This window comes from Aulonocara stuartgranti, assembly GCF_965226115.1.
Source record: "Aulonocara stuartgranti genome assembly, chromosome: 18".
Classification (NCBI taxonomy): domain Eukaryota; kingdom Metazoa; phylum Chordata; class Actinopteri; order Cichliformes; family Cichlidae; genus Aulonocara; species Aulonocara stuartgranti.
The window spans coordinates 28,639,223-28,659,169 of record NC_138954.1 but is presented as its reverse complement, the minus strand read 5'-3'; the positions used below and the strand labels follow the sequence as shown (position 1 = coordinate 28,659,169).

General features: G+C 38.8%; 2 protein-coding genes across 2 annotated transcripts in view; one reads left to right on the top strand and one right to left on the bottom strand.

Annotated features, from left to right (window-relative positions):
* LOC309694445 (uncharacterized protein) overlaps window positions 1-18,589 on the top strand; it is a 28,804-nt gene extending 10,215 nt beyond the window's left edge. Inside the window, exons 33-75 of the mRNA XM_082514540.1 lie at window positions 10-78; window positions 219-308; window positions 561-650; window positions 734-823; window positions 907-969; window positions 1,352-1,411; window positions 1,499-1,567; window positions 6,162-6,245; window positions 6,406-6,492; window positions 6,574-6,657; window positions 6,762-6,830; window positions 6,902-6,991; window positions 7,072-7,122; window positions 7,215-7,304; window positions 7,394-7,483; window positions 7,575-7,646; window positions 7,780-7,842; window positions 8,985-9,047; window positions 9,136-9,204; window positions 9,314-9,397; window positions 9,497-9,583; window positions 10,664-10,747; window positions 10,838-10,906; window positions 11,047-11,136; window positions 11,389-11,478; window positions 11,562-11,651; window positions 11,735-11,797; window positions 12,180-12,239; window positions 12,327-12,395; window positions 13,243-13,326; window positions 13,475-13,561; window positions 13,643-13,726; window positions 13,837-13,905; window positions 14,152-14,241; window positions 14,333-14,422; window positions 14,508-14,597; window positions 14,689-14,778; window positions 14,870-14,938; window positions 15,060-15,122; window positions 16,864-16,926; window positions 17,019-17,165; window positions 17,395-17,442; window positions 17,696-18,589. Coding sequence (XP_082370666.1) covers window positions 10-78; window positions 219-308; window positions 561-650; window positions 734-823; window positions 907-969; window positions 1,352-1,411; window positions 1,499-1,567; window positions 6,162-6,245; window positions 6,406-6,492; window positions 6,574-6,657; window positions 6,762-6,830; window positions 6,902-6,991; window positions 7,072-7,122; window positions 7,215-7,304; window positions 7,394-7,483; window positions 7,575-7,646; window positions 7,780-7,842; window positions 8,985-9,047; window positions 9,136-9,204; window positions 9,314-9,397; window positions 9,497-9,583; window positions 10,664-10,747; window positions 10,838-10,906; window positions 11,047-11,136; window positions 11,389-11,478; window positions 11,562-11,651; window positions 11,735-11,797; window positions 12,180-12,239; window positions 12,327-12,395; window positions 13,243-13,326; window positions 13,475-13,561; window positions 13,643-13,726; window positions 13,837-13,905; window positions 14,152-14,241; window positions 14,333-14,422; window positions 14,508-14,597; window positions 14,689-14,778; window positions 14,870-14,938; window positions 15,060-15,122; window positions 16,864-16,926; window positions 17,019-17,165; window positions 17,395-17,442; window positions 17,696-18,252 — 3,860 coding nt within the window. The 3' untranslated portion in view covers window positions 18,253-18,589. The remainder of the gene's footprint in view (window positions 1-9; window positions 79-218; window positions 309-560; window positions 651-733; window positions 824-906; window positions 970-1,351; window positions 1,412-1,498; window positions 1,568-6,161; window positions 6,246-6,405; window positions 6,493-6,573; window positions 6,658-6,761; window positions 6,831-6,901; window positions 6,992-7,071; window positions 7,123-7,214; window positions 7,305-7,393; window positions 7,484-7,574; window positions 7,647-7,779; window positions 7,843-8,984; window positions 9,048-9,135; window positions 9,205-9,313; window positions 9,398-9,496; window positions 9,584-10,663; window positions 10,748-10,837; window positions 10,907-11,046; window positions 11,137-11,388; window positions 11,479-11,561; window positions 11,652-11,734; window positions 11,798-12,179; window positions 12,240-12,326; window positions 12,396-13,242; window positions 13,327-13,474; window positions 13,562-13,642; window positions 13,727-13,836; window positions 13,906-14,151; window positions 14,242-14,332; window positions 14,423-14,507; window positions 14,598-14,688; window positions 14,779-14,869; window positions 14,939-15,059; window positions 15,123-16,863; window positions 16,927-17,018; window positions 17,166-17,394; window positions 17,443-17,695) is intronic.
* Window positions 18,590-18,696: 107 nt separating this feature from the next.
* On the bottom strand, window positions 18,697-19,945 carry cUnh14orf119 (chromosome Un C14orf119 homolog). The gene is made up of 2 exons (XM_082514558.1): window positions 19,176-19,945; window positions 18,697-19,091 (listed from the first exon to the last, which is right to left on the bottom strand). Exons 1-2 carry the CDS (start codon window positions 19,563-19,565, stop codon window positions 18,918-18,920), a joined length of 564 nt encoding a protein of 187 aa, XP_082370684.1. The 5' UTR covers window positions 19,566-19,945; the 3' UTR covers window positions 18,697-18,917.
* Window positions 19,946-19,947: the final 2 nt, after the last annotated feature.

Below are 19,947 nucleotides of genomic sequence, written 5' to 3'. Positions count from 1 at the left end.
TTTTTGCAGCGCTACAAAACAGAATAGACACACTCATGGCTCAAATAGGCAGCAGTGATCGAGATAACACCAAACTGAGTGAGTATGAAGTAACTGTGAGCACAAAGGTTCACTGACAAGTTGAATTTTCTTTCTTTTTACCTTTTTCCCTCTCATGAAGTAATTCTCTCACAGCATGTCTTATAGCAAACTACTCTTTTTGCTTCTTTGTGCTTTAGCACTGAAAATCCTGAATCTGCAGAGTCAGGTGAAGCACCTGCAGAATCTGCTGTCAAACCGCGAATCTCAACAAACCAGTGAGCTAACTGGTAAGTATCTCCCATTGTGCTTTTCCTCTAGTGATAAGAGTGTGACAAATACAAGTGAGCAGGCAGAAGCACAGAGGAGTCAGATGTGGGGCAAGTGAGAGTTTTAGTTTTCCCCATCCTTGTAGAAAAAACAAAATAAGTGTGAGAGATAAAGAAACTTGGTAGCTTTTGTAATTCACAGTACAAAACGTGTACGATGATCTCTCGTGTCTGACCAATAGACCTGTTTTAACTTCTTTAAAATGACCTCAGAGATCACAAATGAGCTTGCAGCCAAGAAGGGAGAGCTGGAGAAACATGTCAATGAGCTGAAACAGAAGAACCAGGAAAATGCCAACCTGAGTAAGTCAAGAAAGACTGCAGTGTCTGCAGAAATGATGAAGGAAAAAAGTTCTGCTTTGATTCTTTCTTCCTCTGTTCCTCAGTTTTGAACATCACTGATCTGCAAAGCCAACTTGAAAACCTTGAAAAAGTTAAGACAGCTGAGGATAAAGAAAGTGCTGCTACAATTTCTAGTAAGTATTTTTCTTTTGATCTCTAAAAGCAAGTATCACCTCTGATACCTTCTTCACCTGAAGCTAACTTTACATTTTGTTAGATCTCAGAAAACAACTGAAGGTTAAAGAGTTGGAGCATTCTCGTGATCAGGAAGTGATCCTCGGTAAGTTCATCCGTGGCATGTTTAAGTTTCTGCAACAAGAAGGATTAAGTTGATTTTAAGATGCTTGCAAGTTTCGGCCGGTCTCCGCAGATTGCTGCCCCTCCCTGGTTCTGCCAGAGATTTGTTCCTGTTAAAAGGGAGTTTTTCCTTCCCTCTGTCACCAAAGCACAGCGCCTTGAGGCAACTGTTGTTGTGATTTGGCACTGTATAAATAAAAGTGAACCGAACTGAATTATTGGAGAAACCTGGAATTAATAGTTTTACAAACTCATAGTCAAAACCCACTGAAAGCCAACAAAATATAACAATATGAGCTTTCATGCTGACCTGTATCAAAAAATAATGCCTAGACTATTGCTTAGTAATGTAACCTTTCTCTTAGACTTGCAGGAAAAACTGAACGAGACAGAAAGCTGTTCAGATTATGAGCAGACAATTACAGGTGAGTGTAATCTTTGACTTGCTGTTCTTTCTCAATATAGAAAACTGTTGTCTGTGATCAGCACCCATAATAAATGTCTCTGTGCAGATCTGCAGCAAAACCTGAATGACAAAATCAAGGAGCTGCAGTCCAAATCGAGCTCTGTTACTTCACTTGGTGAGTGTTGAATCTGTTAGCTGTACTGTATTAATATGCTCCATCTTCCACCATCCAGTTGATCATATTTAACCAATTTATTTCTGATCTCTGTGAAATTATTTTAAAAGGGAAGATATTAGAAGCCGTTAAGAAGCTCACAGTGTTGCAACACTTGATACATTACAGGACAATAATAAATAATACATCATGATACATGTAGGTATATTTACTGATTAAAAACCCTGAAAGACCATAAGAATAACACCAAGATATTTACTGCATTGTGTATCATCATTAGTGGTGCATGCCTAATAGTACACAATGATAGTGCTATATTAATGTTTGCCATGTTTGTGCACTTGGCCAACAGATATAATCATATTGAGCAAAGTTTTCTCTTTTAATGCTTGGTGGTTGGCAGGCATGCCTAATTCAGCTCTGTGGCTAAATAATGCTAACGTGCTTTTTGCTTTGCTCATGTATGGCACAGAGATGTGTGGTTAGTTTCTCATCATTCTTAACATTTTTGTTATGTGACTATATAGTCATATTTGGTTTCTAAAAAATTCTTACAAAGAGCAAAAAAAATATAAACATAATATACCATTAAAAATGATATTTGTATTCTTTGGAGACAACATAGTCAATGAATAAGTTGCCCTAAATTATTAAGTAAAAAAGTAAGCTCTTACATTGTTTTGAGATGATGAGTTGGATGATTATTCGGTGTACATAGTACGTTCAGTTTTAAAAACAAACAAAACCTGACCTGTAAAGCTTGGGTTTGACATTTACGTGGACTACTGTAATATTGGCATGGCCCCTGACTATCACAAAAACGTACACGTGAAAACTGTAGCTTTAAAAGAGAGACTTAAGGAGTATAGCAAATGTATTGATATCTTTGGTCAAAAAAATGTAAGATCCAAATTGTAATATACAATGTACACTACAGCAGGAATGATTAACAACAGCCACAAAACATTTTAAACTAAAAATGTAGTTTTTCATAATATTTAGCAGTAATGGTGCTATGGTTCCTGCAGTCCTCATGGTCAAATGTCTTCAGCATTACCATTGTCTGCTCATGCTGATTTTTAAGGATTTTATTTCTAATTATTCATTCCTCGTGTAGTGGTGACTTGAACAAATTTTCATGACCTCTGAGTGACGTACGGGTGACATACACAGAAAGAGGCAGGTGAAACAAATGCAAATGGAAAACGTGATATTGGGGTGGGAAATGGAAGAAATATAATACATATGGAAATCCAAATAATTTGAATGTTTTCTTTAAAAACATATATAGATGTTAATGATTGATATGACGGCATTTGTGCAATTATTATAGAGACATGCTATTATTCTGGAATGGAAATAAGGATGTTTTCACAAGGTGTTAAAGCTGCATAAAACCTAAAAACAGGTCATTTTAGCCCATTGCAGGGTTGTTTGCAGATTTTAATGTTGTGTAATAAAAATGCTTTTATGTGGTCTTACAGGTGCATAATTGCAAAGAAAGGGACACATAAGTCCTTTGCTAGGTGGTTGATTGGCAATATGATGAGGCCAAAATATCTGATAAGTTAGAACCTTCAGGAGCTTGAGATGTATTTGTATTAGAGATGGACCGATCCGATATTACGTATCGGTATCGGTCCGATACTGACCTAAATTACTGGATCGGATATCGGAGAAAAATAAAAAATGTAATCCGATCCATTAAATATCACGAAAGCACCTCACAAAACTTGCAATACGCCAACTCACCTCAGAACGTTAGCACGTTGGAGCAGTATGCATCACGTGATAGAGCGGCTGTGGCATGCGGGACCTGTGGTGGTCTGGATAGCATTTGGAGCTTCGCTAGCAACCCGGCATTTCATCTCCGACAAAGTTATCCCGAGAGAAGTAAAGCAAGTGTGTAAGTCCATCTCTGAATGTTTGTAAAGCATTCCTGCGTTAAGCTTAACAAGCGACTGCCTCTTCTTGCTGCTACTTCAATCATGAAACTGCTTAACGATCAGCTGATCAGCTTTTCTGTCGCGAGTCCGTGTCTCTAGTTTGCTTTTGGCCCACTTTGCACCAGAAAGAGGAAACCAGCGGCTGAACAACAGCAGCACGTTTAAGCTTGATAAGCTGTTGTTAGAATTTATTTAATATTACTTTCTACTCGAGGATCTTTTTCTACGTAGCTGACGGCTGGTAACTGTGCAGGGGCGGATCTAGCAAAGTTTAGCCAGGGGGGCCGATAGGGCATTAACAGGGAAAAGGGGGCACAAAGACATACTTTTCTTTCTTATTCTCATTTAAAATGTCAAGCTTTTAATAAATAATTATCTGACACCCAAAGTTTTAATTTGATGTAAAATGAATAGAAGTCAATTACTGTATATAGTAACTATTAAGTCTAATATATACCCTAGTAAGCTATAGTACTTTTTCCTTTGGGAAGGTACCATCTGTGCAGTCTGCAATTTTGTTGAAGAAAGATGTTGAATCTATTTAATATTTCTTGAAAAATAATTGATTTCTGTGCATTTTTTTCACACTGCATCAAATTAAGGTTGATTACGTCGATTAAGCATCATGAGGTGGAGCGTGAGGGGTGGTTCCCTATTTTTTATTTATTTATTTTTGTTGTTGCTGGGAGTTGGAACCCTATTAGTTAGGTTGCTTAATATTTATGCTAAGTACTCTTTAAAATACCAGAATAGGGAGGATGGTGTAGGTCTAAGTTTATTAGATTGATCAGTATTGCTGAACTATGAAACATTTTTTTTGCATACAGGTATAACAGAATAGCTTTAGTGTAGTTGTTGTTTTAAACTTGAGTATGAACTTATACAAAATGCAGCAAGATATTTAAAAAACAGTTTTGTTGATTAAAAAACACTATCGGATTCATATCGGTATCGGCAGATATCCAAATTTATGATATCGGTATCGGTATCGGACATAAAAAAGTGGTATCGTGCCATCTCTAATTTGTATGCTAATTTTTAATGCTTAGTTCCAGATGGTCTAGTTTGCAGTCAAAGAAACAAACACACAGACAGACAGAGCATTTTAATATATTAAAAAAAAAAGGTTTTAATAATGTGTCACTAATATAAACTGTCTCCCTGACTTGTTTCATCACACTCTCAGTGTTTTATTATACTTCCTCACAGTTAATGAGTTTGTGGTGAAGCCAACCTGAGAGAGATGTAATGTAGACACTAAAGCCGGTGAGCAAGAATGTCATACTAAAGAGGATGGTTCTTTTAAATACAGGGGGGGGGGGGAGCGAATCAGAAACCCCGGGCACAATGATGAAGCAGGCCTGATCAGAAACAGTTTATTCCCGAGACGGACAGTAGGAATAAAACAACCCAAATACTAATAAGAAAAAAGTATACAATAAAATGTTATTAATATACTAAAATCCCCCAGGAATAAAAAAAAACCCACTTCAAAAACTGCTAAAAATATAATTCTCTGCATGCACTAAAATCCCATCCGGTTCCCTGATGTAACTGTCCACAGTCCAGGATGAATGTTTGTTAGGTGTTCATGAGCTGGACAGAAATTCCCTTTGCGGAGGGGGGTCCACGCCAGCCTCGTCCCAGGCTGACGGGGAGGAGCCTCCCCATATGGAAAAGAAATAGTAAAAACTTATAAAAGACTTGCATAAGATGTGGCCTACTTCATATAGTGAATCATATAAGGCTTATAAGATTTACTCATGAAAGTGGCCACTTTCATATATTGTTTTAGTAAGTATCCAAAACATACAAGTTTCATTTATATAATTTTTCAAGGGATCTTACATCTGTTTTTACTCTTGTATGCTTTTCATACAAGTTTCACACAAGACAGATGCAAACTTTATAAGATTTATACATATCTTTTCCATATGGGTCTATCCCCCTCTCGTCCTCTCACTGGGCCCATCACACACTGGCGTCCGTCGCTCGATACCACCGCGGCTCCACTTGCGTCATCGCCCTGTAAATAAACAAATAGGTGCTAGAACCATCGTCCCGGAAGCGGCCCTGGCTTATAGCCATGGCAACCCTCTGCCAACACGGCTGCACCCAGTGAATGACAGTGGAGACACTACTCACAAATGTAGGCAGAGGTATACCTCTCCCCTGCTACTAATCACACACGTTGTCTCCTACTGTCGCCGTTCCTGCTGTCGGGACTGGGTTGCCATGTCATGCTGACTGGTCCGTCTCCAGATGAGGCACCGCACCCCCACGATCAACCAGCGGGTCCCTCTTTTTCTCCTGGCCTTCGCGCGTTCCTCCTTATATCTGGGGCCTCTCTCCTCCAGTATCCAGCTAGCTTCCTTTTAATAGGTGTTTAGACAGCTGATAGGCCACCTCTGGACACACACATGCCTCAGCAGGTGATCCAGCTAATTTGCCCCATGCTCAGCCTGTCCAAATAGAAAGTGTCCTAGCTGGTATTCACAAAATTTCTTATATGGATCATAGTTGTTAAAATCAGAGCCTTTGCTAAAAACACAACTTACATTGGGCACATGCACAGATGTTGTGCACATTTTCATGTGTCTTAGATGAGAACAGTGAACGCTGATGTTTATTCTGACTGATTCTTTCAGCTCTACAAATTTCTACATTAACTCAGCAAGTGGAGCAACTGAAAGCACAAATGAACAACTCTGTGTCCAAATCCAAGGTTGATGGTGAGTGTGTTTCATTGTCAAGTCAAGTAAGCAGCGCTACTGGGGTCCAGTATTCACATGGTGTACATTAAAGGGTTGTTGTACAGCTTTAATATTAGCTAAATAAATATTTACATTTACGCATAAATCCCCCCCAAACAAAGTTTTGTCTGATCTGCAGAGCTCCAAAAAGCCATAGATGAAAAGAACGAGGAGCTGGACAAACTAACAAAAGAGCTGAAAGAGAGAAGCACTCAACCACGTAGACGTGAGTACAAACAACCTGCTGAAAGAATCCAGATTACTTACTCAAGTACAAATACTTATAAGTGTTCCAACCTTCTTTCAGTTCTGCAGATTATTGCACTGCAAACAGAAATCGAGAAACTGGACACTGTGGCGGAAAATGATAGAGATGAGGAGAAGATTAAAGGTGAGTGACATATCTTACCTGCGTAAAGTAACAAGTGTAAAGCAAAAATAGGATCATTTCTGTTTTGTTTTTTCTTCTTGAAAAAAATCATCTTTTTTTCCCAGTACTTCAAGGAAAGCTCACTTATTTGATTGATGGAGTTAAAGATGAACAGGGTGAAAACATTAAGCTGAGTGAGTAACAGTCAGAGTAAAATACTTCCCTCACACTCTTCTTGTTATATATGCATAAACCTTTTTTGTAGCATTTCAGATCTTGAATCAGCAAGCTGAAATAGCAAGACTGAAGAAGGAAGAAGAAAAGAAGAATCAGGCACAAGAAGCAAAAATTAAAGGTGGGCTCTCCTCAAATGCGATCATAGTAATACTACAAATATTTAAGGACATAAAACATCACTTTTGCCTATTTTTGTAGATCTGGAGAATCAACTGGAGGCCATGAGAAATCAGAGAAACACAAGAAGTGGTATGAGTTCAGTCATGAGTTCTGGTTCAGTCAGCAACAAGGATGAAATATCAAACAGCATCCGAGTCCATAACGTTTGTGTTTTGTTTTAGCTGCTCAGATTATGGAGCTTGAAGTGCAAATTAAAGAACTGGAAGATAACATAGCAGCCCTCAAAGAGGCTCATACTGAGAGCCTTGCAGGTACAGAACAAACTTTGAAATCTATATTGCATGAAGTAGCCTGTATATTAAGCTAATGATTGTGTTTATTAATCTCAACTCACTTTCAGACCTTCAAAGGAGACTAAAGTTGAAAGAGAGGCAGCTGGATGACACTGAAAGTCAACTTGAGCATATAGATGCAGAGAATTTTAAATATGGTATGAATATTGTTGAATTTGCTTTTTGGTGTCATGCTGTTCATGTCCTTTTAGTACGATATAATATTCCAGTTTTTTGTATTTCCACTAGTGATGGAGATTGCTGATCTGAGGGTGAAACTGAAAAAGGCGGTGACGCAGACATCTGACAAAAAAATCAAAGGTTTGAGATTTTTGCAGTCATTTAACAATTTAGTGCATGTAGAGTCAATCTCATAAATATTTTGAAGACCTGCAACACATTTCTGCTTGATCTTAAATCCTGTTTAAAAGTACTTTTTTACTTTCTTTGTCAGACGTGGAGAAGAAACTAAAAACACAAGAAGCTGAGAATAAAAAACTTGAAGCTGCAAACAAAGGTTTGTATTTTATTTTTGTTGGGCGACCGTGGGAAGCGTATCTGTAACCGGAAGGTCGCCGGTTCGATCTCCGGGTTCTCTGTCCTGGTCGTTGTGTCCTTGGGCAAGACACTTTACCCTACCGCCTACTAGTGTTGGCCAGAGGGGCCGATGGCACGATATGGCAGCCTCGCTTCTGTCAGTCTGCCCCAGGGCAGCTGTGGCTACAACTGTAGCTGCCTCCACCAGTGTGTGAATGTGAGAGTGAATGAATAGTGGCATTGTAAAGCGCTTTGGGTGACTTGAAAAGCGCTATATAAATCCAATCCATTATTATTATTTAACTCTTATAGTATAATGCAACAGCTCATTAGCTTAGCTTAGCACACAGACTACAATTAAAACCCTTCTGAGGCCCTGGGACCATTTTTGTACATTTTAGTTTTTCAGTTACAAGCTATTTGCACTGTGTTGAATGGAATATAGCCAAATTCTCTAAAAAAAAGTTTGGTATAATTTCATTTCAAAATTCAAGTCTGACTTCCTTAAATTAGCTTCAGTGGCTAAGCTAACAATACACATCCTCTTAATGAGCAACAGCTCGCCTGGATTTATCTGCTTACTTCTATTTTCCAACTCTGTTTGGCACATATGGATTACAGTAATTGTTGAACATGAGCAGAATAAGTGTGACATGTAATTCCTTTGCAAGGCTTTTGCTGTAGATTAAACAAATAAAGTAAAACATGTTAATTTGTCTTTAGGAATCATGTAGTTAGCTTTAGGGAGGCTAGCTGTTTCCCCTTCTTTCCAATCTTTATGGTAAGCTAACATTCACATTATATAGCATTTTATATCTTGAGATAAAAATTTACAACATAATCTTTAGCCCCTTATAGTACCGGTATCTACTCGGATCAACTTGCCACGGTTTTCAGAGTTTTCCATTAGCTTAATTACCTGCAGTCATGGCGAGCCCATCCCAGTAGAGACTAATGGAAAAGGCGCTTTCAGTCCTTTTAATTTGTTTTGAGTAAGTCCTCCAGATCTCTTTTTTAAAAAGACAAAGACACAAATCAGGGGTTTTTTTTCTGAATATATCCATCATATTAAAGAGTTTTGTGCAGAGATCCAATTTTAGTTGTTTGTTTCTTTTGATTCAGAGTTGGAGAAAAAACTGCAATTAAAGACTCAAGAGTGCTCTGGACTCGAGCAACAACGAAACCGTAAGTTGTAAATCTGACTTCAACCTGAAAGTTTCTGAGCCTGAGTTTTTGATATGACTGTTTTTTCTTTTTTTCTTTTTTTAATAAGAGCTGAAGACTGAAGTTGAAGATAAGATTGCAGAACTGAACAAAACTAAAGACTTCAAAACTGCTCTGCGTGAGTGCGGTGCAGTTAAAGTCTCTCTTTTTTTTTTTTGCTCACATCCTCACATTATATTTCAGAACTAATCTGTGCCGTCATATCTGCTCACGTTTGTCTCTGTTAGTCCTGAATGTGATCAACATGAAGGCTGAAGTGAGGGCTTTGAAGGAGCAGATCTCAAACTCAAAAGATCCAGAAATCATCTCACGTGAGTATCAGCTGTCATAGTCAGCACACTTCCTGGAGGAAAAATGTGAAACAAATATGACCTCAAGTCATATATCTGTTTCTCTCTGATTCCCCACAGAGCTGCAGATGCAACTGGAGAAGAAGCAAGATGAACTGATTACTAAGACTGCAGAAATGGAGGAATTGCTTGCCAACCCGAGAGTGGGTGAGTGCACTGCTGTACTCTGTGATCAACACTGTTTAAACAGTCTGACAACCCGCTGCCTATTATTGCAACACTAAGCCTCTGGGGGCAATTGACAACATTTGGTCCAAACCATAGTTTCCATGTGATGTCAGAGCTACTGGGACATGCCCACCTGGTGGACAAAACAGTACAGTGGCCCTTTGCCCTCCAGCCATCCTTTGATTATCTTCAAATTTAACTTAGCCAAAATGCAGCAAAACGTGAGCACACCTCTCCTAACCACACCTCACAGTCCAAATCACACAAATCCCTGCTTCTCCACTGAAATCCGGACTGTCATTGGCAGTCATTTAAGAGGAATGATTTACCTGACACTGGAAAACTACTTTGTTAACTTTAATGTTATATTATGACAATAATATGACATATTAATACTACTAGAACTTTTCTGGCTCTACACTGTAAATGTCCAGGTCAACAAAACATAAGATTTACGCATGGTACTTTGTTTAAGCTAGCTATATAGCACTTACCTTTGCTTTAAAAATAAATTTATTGTTCTTCAGCTCCCACACGATGCCATTATTTACCCATCCTGACTGAAAATACATGTAGTCCCTTGGTTTGGACATGTTAACTGCTGTGTCTTAAGAAGCATCACAGTTGAAAAACTGGGATACTTTTTAATGGTTTCATAAAGAATTTGCTCACCTGTCGCATCTGTCTCAAAATACTGTGTAAGCACAGTATATGAACAATCAGAAAACAGCACTTGGTGATGGTGGAAAGGAAAAACTTCCTTTTAACAGGAAGAAACCCCTGGCTGAATCAGGCAGAGGGGAAATCATCTGCCATTACCGGATGAGGATAAGGAGAGGGAGACAGAACAATAACTAATCATTAAATGCAAAGTGGGATATAAGCACAGAGAGCAAAAAGGTGATTCGGGTTAGTGAAGATGAAACACTAGCAGCTTCAGCATGTTGCAGTGTAACTGCTCAGAGTCATTTGATCCAGCCCTAACTATAAACTTTGTCAAAAAGGAACATTTCACAACCAAACCTTACCTGTCATTCATCAGATGTTTGTTTGTTTCAGTTTTACAAATCATTGAGCTCCAGAATGAGATATGGGACCTGCAGAACAAGGATGTGAATGGGACAGCTGGTGACCGGATAAAAGGTACTTTAAGGTTTAAGGTGCTGATTGAGGGTGACACAAAGTCATAGTAGATGACTAAATGTTATTAATACAATTCACTGTTTTTTGCAGCGCTACAAAACAGAATAGACACACTCATGGCTCAAATAGGCAGCAGTGATCGAGATAACACCAAACTGAGTGAGTATGAAGTAACTGTGAGCACAAAGGTTCACTGACAAGTTGAATTTTCTTTCTTTTTACCTTTATCCCTCTCATGAAGTAATTCTCTCACAGCATGTCTTATAGCAAACTACTCTTTTTGTTTCTTTGTGCTTTAGCACTGAAAATCCTGAATCTGCAGAGTCAGGTGAAGCACCTGCAGAATCTGCTGTCAAACCGCGAATCTCAACAAACCAGTGAGCTAACTGGTAAGTATCTCCCATTGTGCTTTTCCTCTAGTGATAAGAGTGTGACAAATACAAGTGAGCAGGCAGAAGCACAGAGGAGTCAGATGTGGGGCAAGTGAGAGTTTTAGTTTTCCCCATCCTTGTAGAAAAAACAAAATAAGTGTGAGAGATAAAGAAACTTGGTAGCTTTTGTAATTCACAGTACAAAACGTGTACGATGATCTCTCGTGTCTGACCAATAAACCTGTTTTAACTTCTTTAAAATGACCTCAGAGATCACAAATGAGCTTGCAGCCAAGAAGGGAGAGCTGGAGAAACATGTCAATGAGCTGAAACAGAAGAACCAGGAAAATGCCAACCTGAGTAAGTCAAGAAAGACTGCAGTGTCTGCAGAAACGATGAAGGAAAAAAGTTCTGCTTTGATTCTTTCTTCCTCTGTTCCTCAGTTTTGAACATCACTGATCTGCAAAGCCAACTTGAAAACCTTGAAAAAGTTAAGACAGCTGAGGATAAAGAAAGTGCTGCTACAATTTCTAGTAAGTATTTTTCTTTTGCTCTCTAAAAGCAAGTATCACCTCTGATACCTTCTTCACCTGAAGCTAACTTTACATTTTGTTAGATCTCAGAAAACAACTGAAGGTTAAAGAGTTGGAGCATTCTCGTGATCAGGAAGTGATCCTCGGTAAGTTCATCCGTGGCATGTTTAAGTTTCTGCAACAAGAAGGATTAAGTTGATTTTAAGATGCTTGCAAGTTTCGGCCGGTCTCCGCAGATTGCTGCCCCTCCCTGGTTCTGCCAGAGATTTGTTCCTGTTAAAAGGGAGTTTTTCCTTCCCTCTGTCACCAAAGCACAGCGCCTTGAGGCAACTGTTGTTGTGATTTGGCACTGTATAAATAAAAGTGAACTGAACTGAATTATTGGAGAAACCTGGAATTAATAGTTTTACAAACTCATAGTCAAAACCCACTGAAAGCCAACAAAATATAACAATATGAGCTTTCATGCTGACCTGTATCAAAAAATAATGCCTAGACTATTGCTTAGTAATGTAACCTTTCTCTTAGACTTGCAGGAAAAACTGAACGAGACAGAAAGATGTTCAGATGATAAGCAGAAAATTACAGGTGAGTGTAATCTTTGACTTGCTGTTCTTGCTAAATACAGAAAACTGTTGTCTGTGATCAGCACCCATAATAAATGTCTCTGTGCAGATCTGCAGCAAAACCTGAATGACAAAATCAAGGAGCTGCAGTCCAAATCGAGCTCTGTTACTTCACTTGGTGAGTGTTGAATCTCTGAATAAAAAACTTTCTAAGCTGTCAAATTCATCATAATATATTCATTTTTTTTCCTATGATATTGATTTAAAAGTGAAGATTTTAGAAGCTGTAAATCATATTTTACTTAACTTTTTATCACCTTCAACAAAAAAGGTTTAATTCATGATGATGCAATTTTGTAGTTATTAGGGGAACGCCTGAGTCACTCATGGTCAAGCAAGAGCTGCAAATGTACTGCATTATTTATTATAATTACTACTACATGGCATGCCCACGCTACAGTAGTGCCACTGTAGTGTTTGGCCTATTTGTGCAGCTGGCTGATTGATATACTTAATCACATTGGGGGTTGGGGTAATCTCACAAGGTCCTAGGTGGTTGGTAGGCATGTGTAATTCAACTTTGTGAATATAAATAAAACTAGCTGCCTCATAATAAGATAATATCCAAATAAAAGGAGGTGCATGTAGGTGCATAAAGGCAAAAAATGTCATTTTTAGCCACTTGCTAGGTTTTTGCAATAGGATGGTGTCAATCAGACTTTTTGAATTTAAACTAGATGTTAATGTTGTGCAATAAAAATACATTTATGTTTTTATAGGAGCATAATTGATAAGAAAAGGAACTTTTTAGCCCTTTACTGGGTGGTTGCTATGTGATATGATGACATCATACTATCTGAATATTAAAATATCTGAATATATCTTAATATGTCAAAAAAAATATATTGCCATGATTTCTTTCTCCACATTCTCAATGTTTTACTATTCGCAGATGTTGTGCACATTTTCATGTGTCTTAGATGAGAACAGTGAACGCTGATGTTTATTCTGACTGATTCTTTCAGCTCTACAAATTTCTACATTAACTCAGCAAGTGGAGCAACTGAAAGCACAAATGAACAACTCTGTGTCCAAATCCAAGGTTGATGGTGAGTGTGTTTCATTGTCAAGTCAAGTAAGCAGCGCTACTGGGGTCCAGTATTCACATGGTGTACATTAAAGGGTTGTTGTACAGCTTTAATATTAGCTAAATAAATATTTACATTTACTCATAACAAAGTTTTGTCTGTTCTGCAGAGCTCCAAAAAGCCATAGATGAAAAGAACGAGGAGCTGGACAAACTAACAAAAGAGCTGAAAGAGAGAAGTACTCAACCACAACGACGTGAGTACAAACAACCTGCTGAAAGAATCCAGATTACTAACTGAGGTACAAATACTTATCAGTGTTCCAACCTTCTTTCAGTTCTGCAGATTATTGCACTACAAACAGAAATCGAGAAACTGGTCACTGTGGCTGAAAATGATAGAGATGACGAGAAGATTAAAGGTGAGTGACATATCTTACCTGCACATAGTGTAAAGCAATGACTTCTTAAAAAATAAAATACATGCATTCGGTGGGAAAAAAAAAGTCATTCCTCATCTTTTTTCCTCCAGCACGTCAAGAAGAGCTCAATTCTTTGATAGAGGGAATTAAAGATGAACAGAATGAAAATATTAAGCTGAGTGAGTAACAGTCAGAATAAAATACTTCCCTCGCTCTCTTCTTCTTTGTCTTTAATATGTATGCACATGTATGTTTATCACAAAAAGTCTGTTTATCTGAATGTAGTGCTTTCAGTGAGTGTTTTCAAGTGACGGAACATTTCTCCCACTGAAAACGCTACGTCCGGATGAACAGACTTAATTTTTCGGGGATTTCCTTACCTGGATGCACTGATCATGCATGAAGATGATTTTCTTTTTTAATAGCATTTCAGATCTTGAATCAGCAAGATGAAATAGCAAGACTGAAGAAGCAACAAAACAGGAAGAATGAGACACAAGAAGCACAAATTAAAGGTGGGATGCAGTGGGCTTTCCTCAGATGTGATCATAGTAATACTACAGATATTTTAAGGACGTAAAACATCACTTTTGCCTGTTTTTGTAGATCTGGAAGATCAACTGGAGGCCATCAGGAATGAGATACAACAAAAGACAGACCTGCTGGATAGAAAAGATATAAATATTGCTAATCTGTGTAAGTATTTTGCTCTGGTTCAGTCAGCAACAAGGATGAAATATCAAACAGCATCAGAGTCCATAATGTTTGTGTTTTGTTTTAGCTGCTCAGATTATGGAGCTTCACGAGCAAATTAAACCACTGGAAAATAACATAGCAGCCCTCAAAGAGGCTCATACTAAGAGCCTTGCAGGTACAGAACAAACTTTGAAATCTATATTTTGCATGAAGTAACCTGTATTTTAAGCTAATGGTTGTGTTTATTAATCTCGACGCATTTTCAGACCTTCAAAGGAAACTAAAGTTGAAAGAGAGGCAGCTGGATGACACTGAAAGTCAACTTGAGCATATAGATGCAGAGAATTTTAAATATGGTATGAATATTGTTGAATTTGCTTTTTGGTGTCATGCTGTTCATGTCCTTTTAGTACGATATAATATTCCAGTTTTTTGTATTTCCACTAGTGATGGAGATTGCTGATCTGAGGGCGAAACTAAAAGAGGCTGAAACGCAGACATCTGACAAAATCAAAGGTCAGTCATTTAACAATTTAGTGCATGTAGAGTCAATCTCATTAATATTTTGAAGACCTGCAACACATTTCTGCTTGATCTTAAATCCTGTTTAAAAGTACTTTTTTACTTTCTTTGTCAGACGTGGAGAAGAAACTAAAAACACAAGAAACAAAGAATAAAAAACTTGAAGCTGCAAACAAAGGTTTGTATTTTATATTGCAGGTAGTCACAAAATTAATTTGATATTTTGTCGCAAACATGTATCAGGGTTGGATTTAAACATCTGTTTAACTCTTATAGTATAATGCATTCATTTAGCTAACAGGAACTGAAAATTATGGGCAACAGCTAACCTGGCTTTCTCTACTTGTTATGTACTCGACTATTTTCTAACTCGATGTTTGTCATGTATGGATTAGACAAATTGCTGAGCAGAAATAGAGGCGGGCAAGCTGTTTTCCCTTTTTTTGCAGTCTTTATGTTAAGCTAACTAGCTAGTGGCAATACAATCAGTCAGTGTAAAAAGAAAGTATTGGGTCTTAAATACAAGCACAGATGAACTGCAAAACATGATATATTACACCGTCATTGTTTACCTAACAAAACCTAAACCAAAAGGCAGAAGCACTGTATGGAAAAACAGATGCATTTATGAGTGACTCAGTGACTGTGAGGTGCCCGGGTCCTGTGGCTGCAGTAAACAAATAGGGGCTTTTATAGCTGGTGAATGAACGTTAACCTTGATAACTCTTACTACGCTCGGCAGTAACGATACTCTGTTCTCGGCCCTTAGACAGATTATCAGGCTGTCCCGTATTTCACAATAAAATTCTCTCACTTGAGTCTTCTCCAAACAACTTTTTCGGTCTTTTTCTAGTTTTACTGTCATGAACTTTAACATTTAACATGTGAACTGAGGCTTATAGAGTCTCAGATGTAGCACTTTTTGCCCCAGTTTCTCTGAGTATAGCATGGTAAATTTGCTGCAATATCCTAGCCACTGTCTTGAATATTTTCCACTTTCGCGATTCTCTCACTGTAGAATTAGGGACTTTTTTTTTTTTTGGAAATGGCCTTTCAACCCTGCCACTTACCCTCCTAATTCCTATGGAAGCAATAAGGGTGTAGTTCTCCCAAAGTTGATTCTGTTCATCTGGATGTGGCGTTTTTTGTTTGTTTTTTTTTAGTGGGAGAAACGTTTCGTCACTCATCCAAGTGACTTCTTCAGTCTCAGCTGACTGCAGGTTTCCCCAATCTTATAAACAGTACATTTGCATAATGACTGAAACCAGCCCACTGAGGAACAATGGGCTGGGAGGTCAGTTCCTTAATCTTAATTATGCAAATTCTCATGACCATTGATCAACCACCACTGATCAAAGACCACTGACCAATGGCCATGAGTCCCATTCACAGAGAGTTGGGGAATGGCTGCAATCACAGCATTGTAAGATGGCAAAAGATGTACCCTTAGGCCCCCTTCTCGATTCAGAGATGATTTTCCCTTTTCACTTAAATGGCCTCCTTGACTCCACGCTCAAATCACCGTTCCTCCCTGTCCAGGATGTTACATCCTCATCATTGAAAGAGTGGTGTAGTTCACTAATGGTGTAGTTCATTTTCCACACACTGCTTCTTGTTTTTGAACTACTTTTTGTCCATCTGAGGTTGTATTTACTTAATTTCTGTCTGGTATGATAAGAACCAGATTTTCTTTATGTCTGGAAACATCAAACCTTGGAACTGACAGAGAGTGTACTTTCTTTGGAGCATGTTGCGACTGTCTGTCTATGAAAAGTGCTTAATAAATAGACTTTACTTTCTGACATCTTTTCATCTAAAATTAAACAAGGACAAATAAATGCACTTCTCAAAACATCCAAAACTATCCAAATGTGACTCTCATTTAGCTGGTTCATGTTTAATCTCTCTCCCTCTGTCAGACCTAAAGCAGGAAGTCACAGAGCTGAAGATGTGCTGCTCTCAACTGCCAGAGGAGTGTGAAGGTAAGATTCCCAATGTGACCACATTATTATTGTGTGGATATATTGTACAGATGCACTCCTTGAGGTTCTGAAGTATGTATTTCATCAAACAGACTTGCGAAGAGATTTGCAGCAGTGCCATGATGATGCAGACCGCCAGCTGCAGGAGCTACATCAGAAGGATGCCAAGCTCAACCAGTTGGAGCAGGAGTTACAAAGACAGAACAGGGAGAATAACAAACTGCAGAATAATATTGACAGTATGTTCAAGCCACAGAATGAGCAGATTCAGTATAATATGGGAAAGTGGGTAGTAGTGAATGTGAGATTCTTAATTGGATAATTTAATCTTCTTGTTAGACCTGCAAGCTGAGAAAAACAAACCTCAGGAAATTGTAGAACTTCTAGTTTAGCCCAGAAACATACAAAGAGTAAACTGTTATGACACAAAATCCTCTGACAGACATTCTCTTCTTACTCTGCCCTCAGGGCTTCAAAGGGAACTAGGTCATATAGAAGAAAATACCATCCATACCTGTGAGTCACACACGAAAGTTTGTTTCTTTTTTCTTTTTCTTTGCACTTTTGTTTAAAGCTAATAAAGCTGCACAGATGCCATGAAAAAAAATACACGACTACTCACGCTGCATACAACAGCCTGTTGTGTGAAAACGTCTATATAACTTTAAAGCACACCCTTACATTTTTCACATTAAGGTTAAATTATGCCATCTGTGTTATCAGGGTTGTTTCACTGCATGCTGATTTCAGATGGTGTTTCTTTTAACAGCAAAGATGACCTTCGATCCAGACACAGCGCACCCAAGAATAGTTTTATCTGATGATGAAACCGAGATGTCCACTGCAGATTTTATACAAGACGTCCCCAACAATCCAAGACGGTTTGATGTGATTCTGGGGGCCCTAGGTGCCACTGGCTTCTCATCTGGCAAGCATTACTGGGAGGTTTCAGTAGCTGGAAAGACCTGTTACCACCTTGGGATGACCAGTGAATCTTCTCGAAGAAAGGGATCAATACCCTTCAATCCAAACAATGATTACTGGACTATAGTCCTGGACAAACAGGGTCAGTACAGAGCTATAGAGCAGAGGAGAACGGTTCCCATTCCTACTGAGATACAACCAGTTACCCTGGGTATCCTGCTAGATTACAAAAAGGGAACCATCTCGTTTTATGATTCAGGGTCCAGAACTCATATGTATTCTTTTGTAGGTCAGCACTTCACAGGAAAAATTTATCCATTTGTCAATTTCTGTGTAGAAGATGGCAGCGCTCCAAATCCAGTAGTTTTAATTACTCCTGGAGCAACTGACTGGATAAAATAAGGGTCACGAGAAGTTCTGTCCGCACCCATGTCAAAATGTGTGACATTTACGAGTATGGGAAATAAAATAATAACTGAAGAATAAGTGCACATATTTCTGCTACTGTTGCTATTAAATGCTTCAGACAGTAAAACAAATATACCATGCTTGCAACATTCTCTCCCTGTCTTTAAAGCCAACCTTAAGTCTGCCTACTCTTTGATTTGAATCATGCTGTTAACTCTATGGTTTTTACCAGCTGTTATTTTTATCAATACTGTGATTTTGATATTTGATTCTATGTAAGGTGTCCCTGAGTGTCTCAGCAGGTGCCTATTAATAAAATTCATTACTAAAATATTTTGTTTATTCTCATTATCAAAAAAGTGTTTCTTGTCCATGTTATTCCAGATGTGTTAATTGCCTCACAGAAGAGCTAAGCCTGTTTAGATATTAACCCACAGCTAGATGTTAAACCTGTTTATTTACAAATTCGTGTCAATCAATTAAAAACTTAAAAAAAAAACCCGGCGGAGCAGGCATGCAGAATTTTATTTACAAAACGTATACGAACACTACGATCTACAAGAAGGCTAAATTTTCTACAAAGAGACTCAGAGAATGTGTTTTCCACACCACACATCACCCCTTTATTACTTGCTTTTCTATCACAATGCAAACATTGCTCAGTCTCTTCCTGCTGTACCCGCTACACTCCTGTAAAAGTGGGTAACAAAATCCGGGTCCCGCTCTTCCAGCATGTGTAGGAAATGATTCCTCTCCTCTTCTCCCCAAGACTCAAACCACTGCGTCCACAGGCGGAGCTGGCATTCAAAGATGTTTGGAAGTTTGTCTTTAACCTACACAGAGGAAGAAAGCGCCAGTTATTTACTAGAAATGGCACTCCTCTCCAGACCATGTGTTTGCAAGTTTGCATAAAGTACCTGGAGAGTGCTGAGTGAGTCTAGGAGGGTGCACACTTTCCCCGGCACAGCTTTCCCCAGAAGGTCCTGGAGAAACCGCTCCCTCTGAACGGGAGTCCAGCTCTGGAACCAGCTCAGGACACACCGCTGCTCCTGGAAGGTTACGTAGGAGATGGGTTCGGGCTCTCTAACTTGACCTGCACTCGGAGAAGCGCAGGACAGCTTCTCGAGGCTGGGAGGGCTGACTACACCTTGAGGAGCTGGGGGAAATTCACCCAAGCTGGGAGAAGGGAAACTTGCAGGGCACGTGAACACTGGGTTGGGAGAACTGCACAGGATGCCTGCAATTCCTTGATTGTCAGTGGGCTGGTGTTGACTTGAGCTTTGACTGACATAATTAAACCACGACATCTTAAACAGCTCAATAATCCATTTAGCTTAGCTTAACGTTTTGTTTAAGGAGCACAAACGGGCGGGCTCTGACTTTAAAGTCGCTATTGCTAGCTAATAACTACCTTTAAGATATGGAGTTGTGACTCCCCATTATTTTAAAACGTATATCAACTCACTACCGACATAGTCGAGGTGCAGAGAAGCCGAACGACAGTCACGTAAATCCAGAGCTGCTAACAGGAAGCGGGGTGCAGTTAACTAGTTGTGCTGTGTAGGAAGTCAGGTTTGCGCAGATGTTGCGCAAGATGTGGCGCATACAACATCTAAATATAAATACCATAATTTTTTAACGATGCCATTTCAAGTAATACATTTGGCTTATGAAAGTAATTTTGGTTTA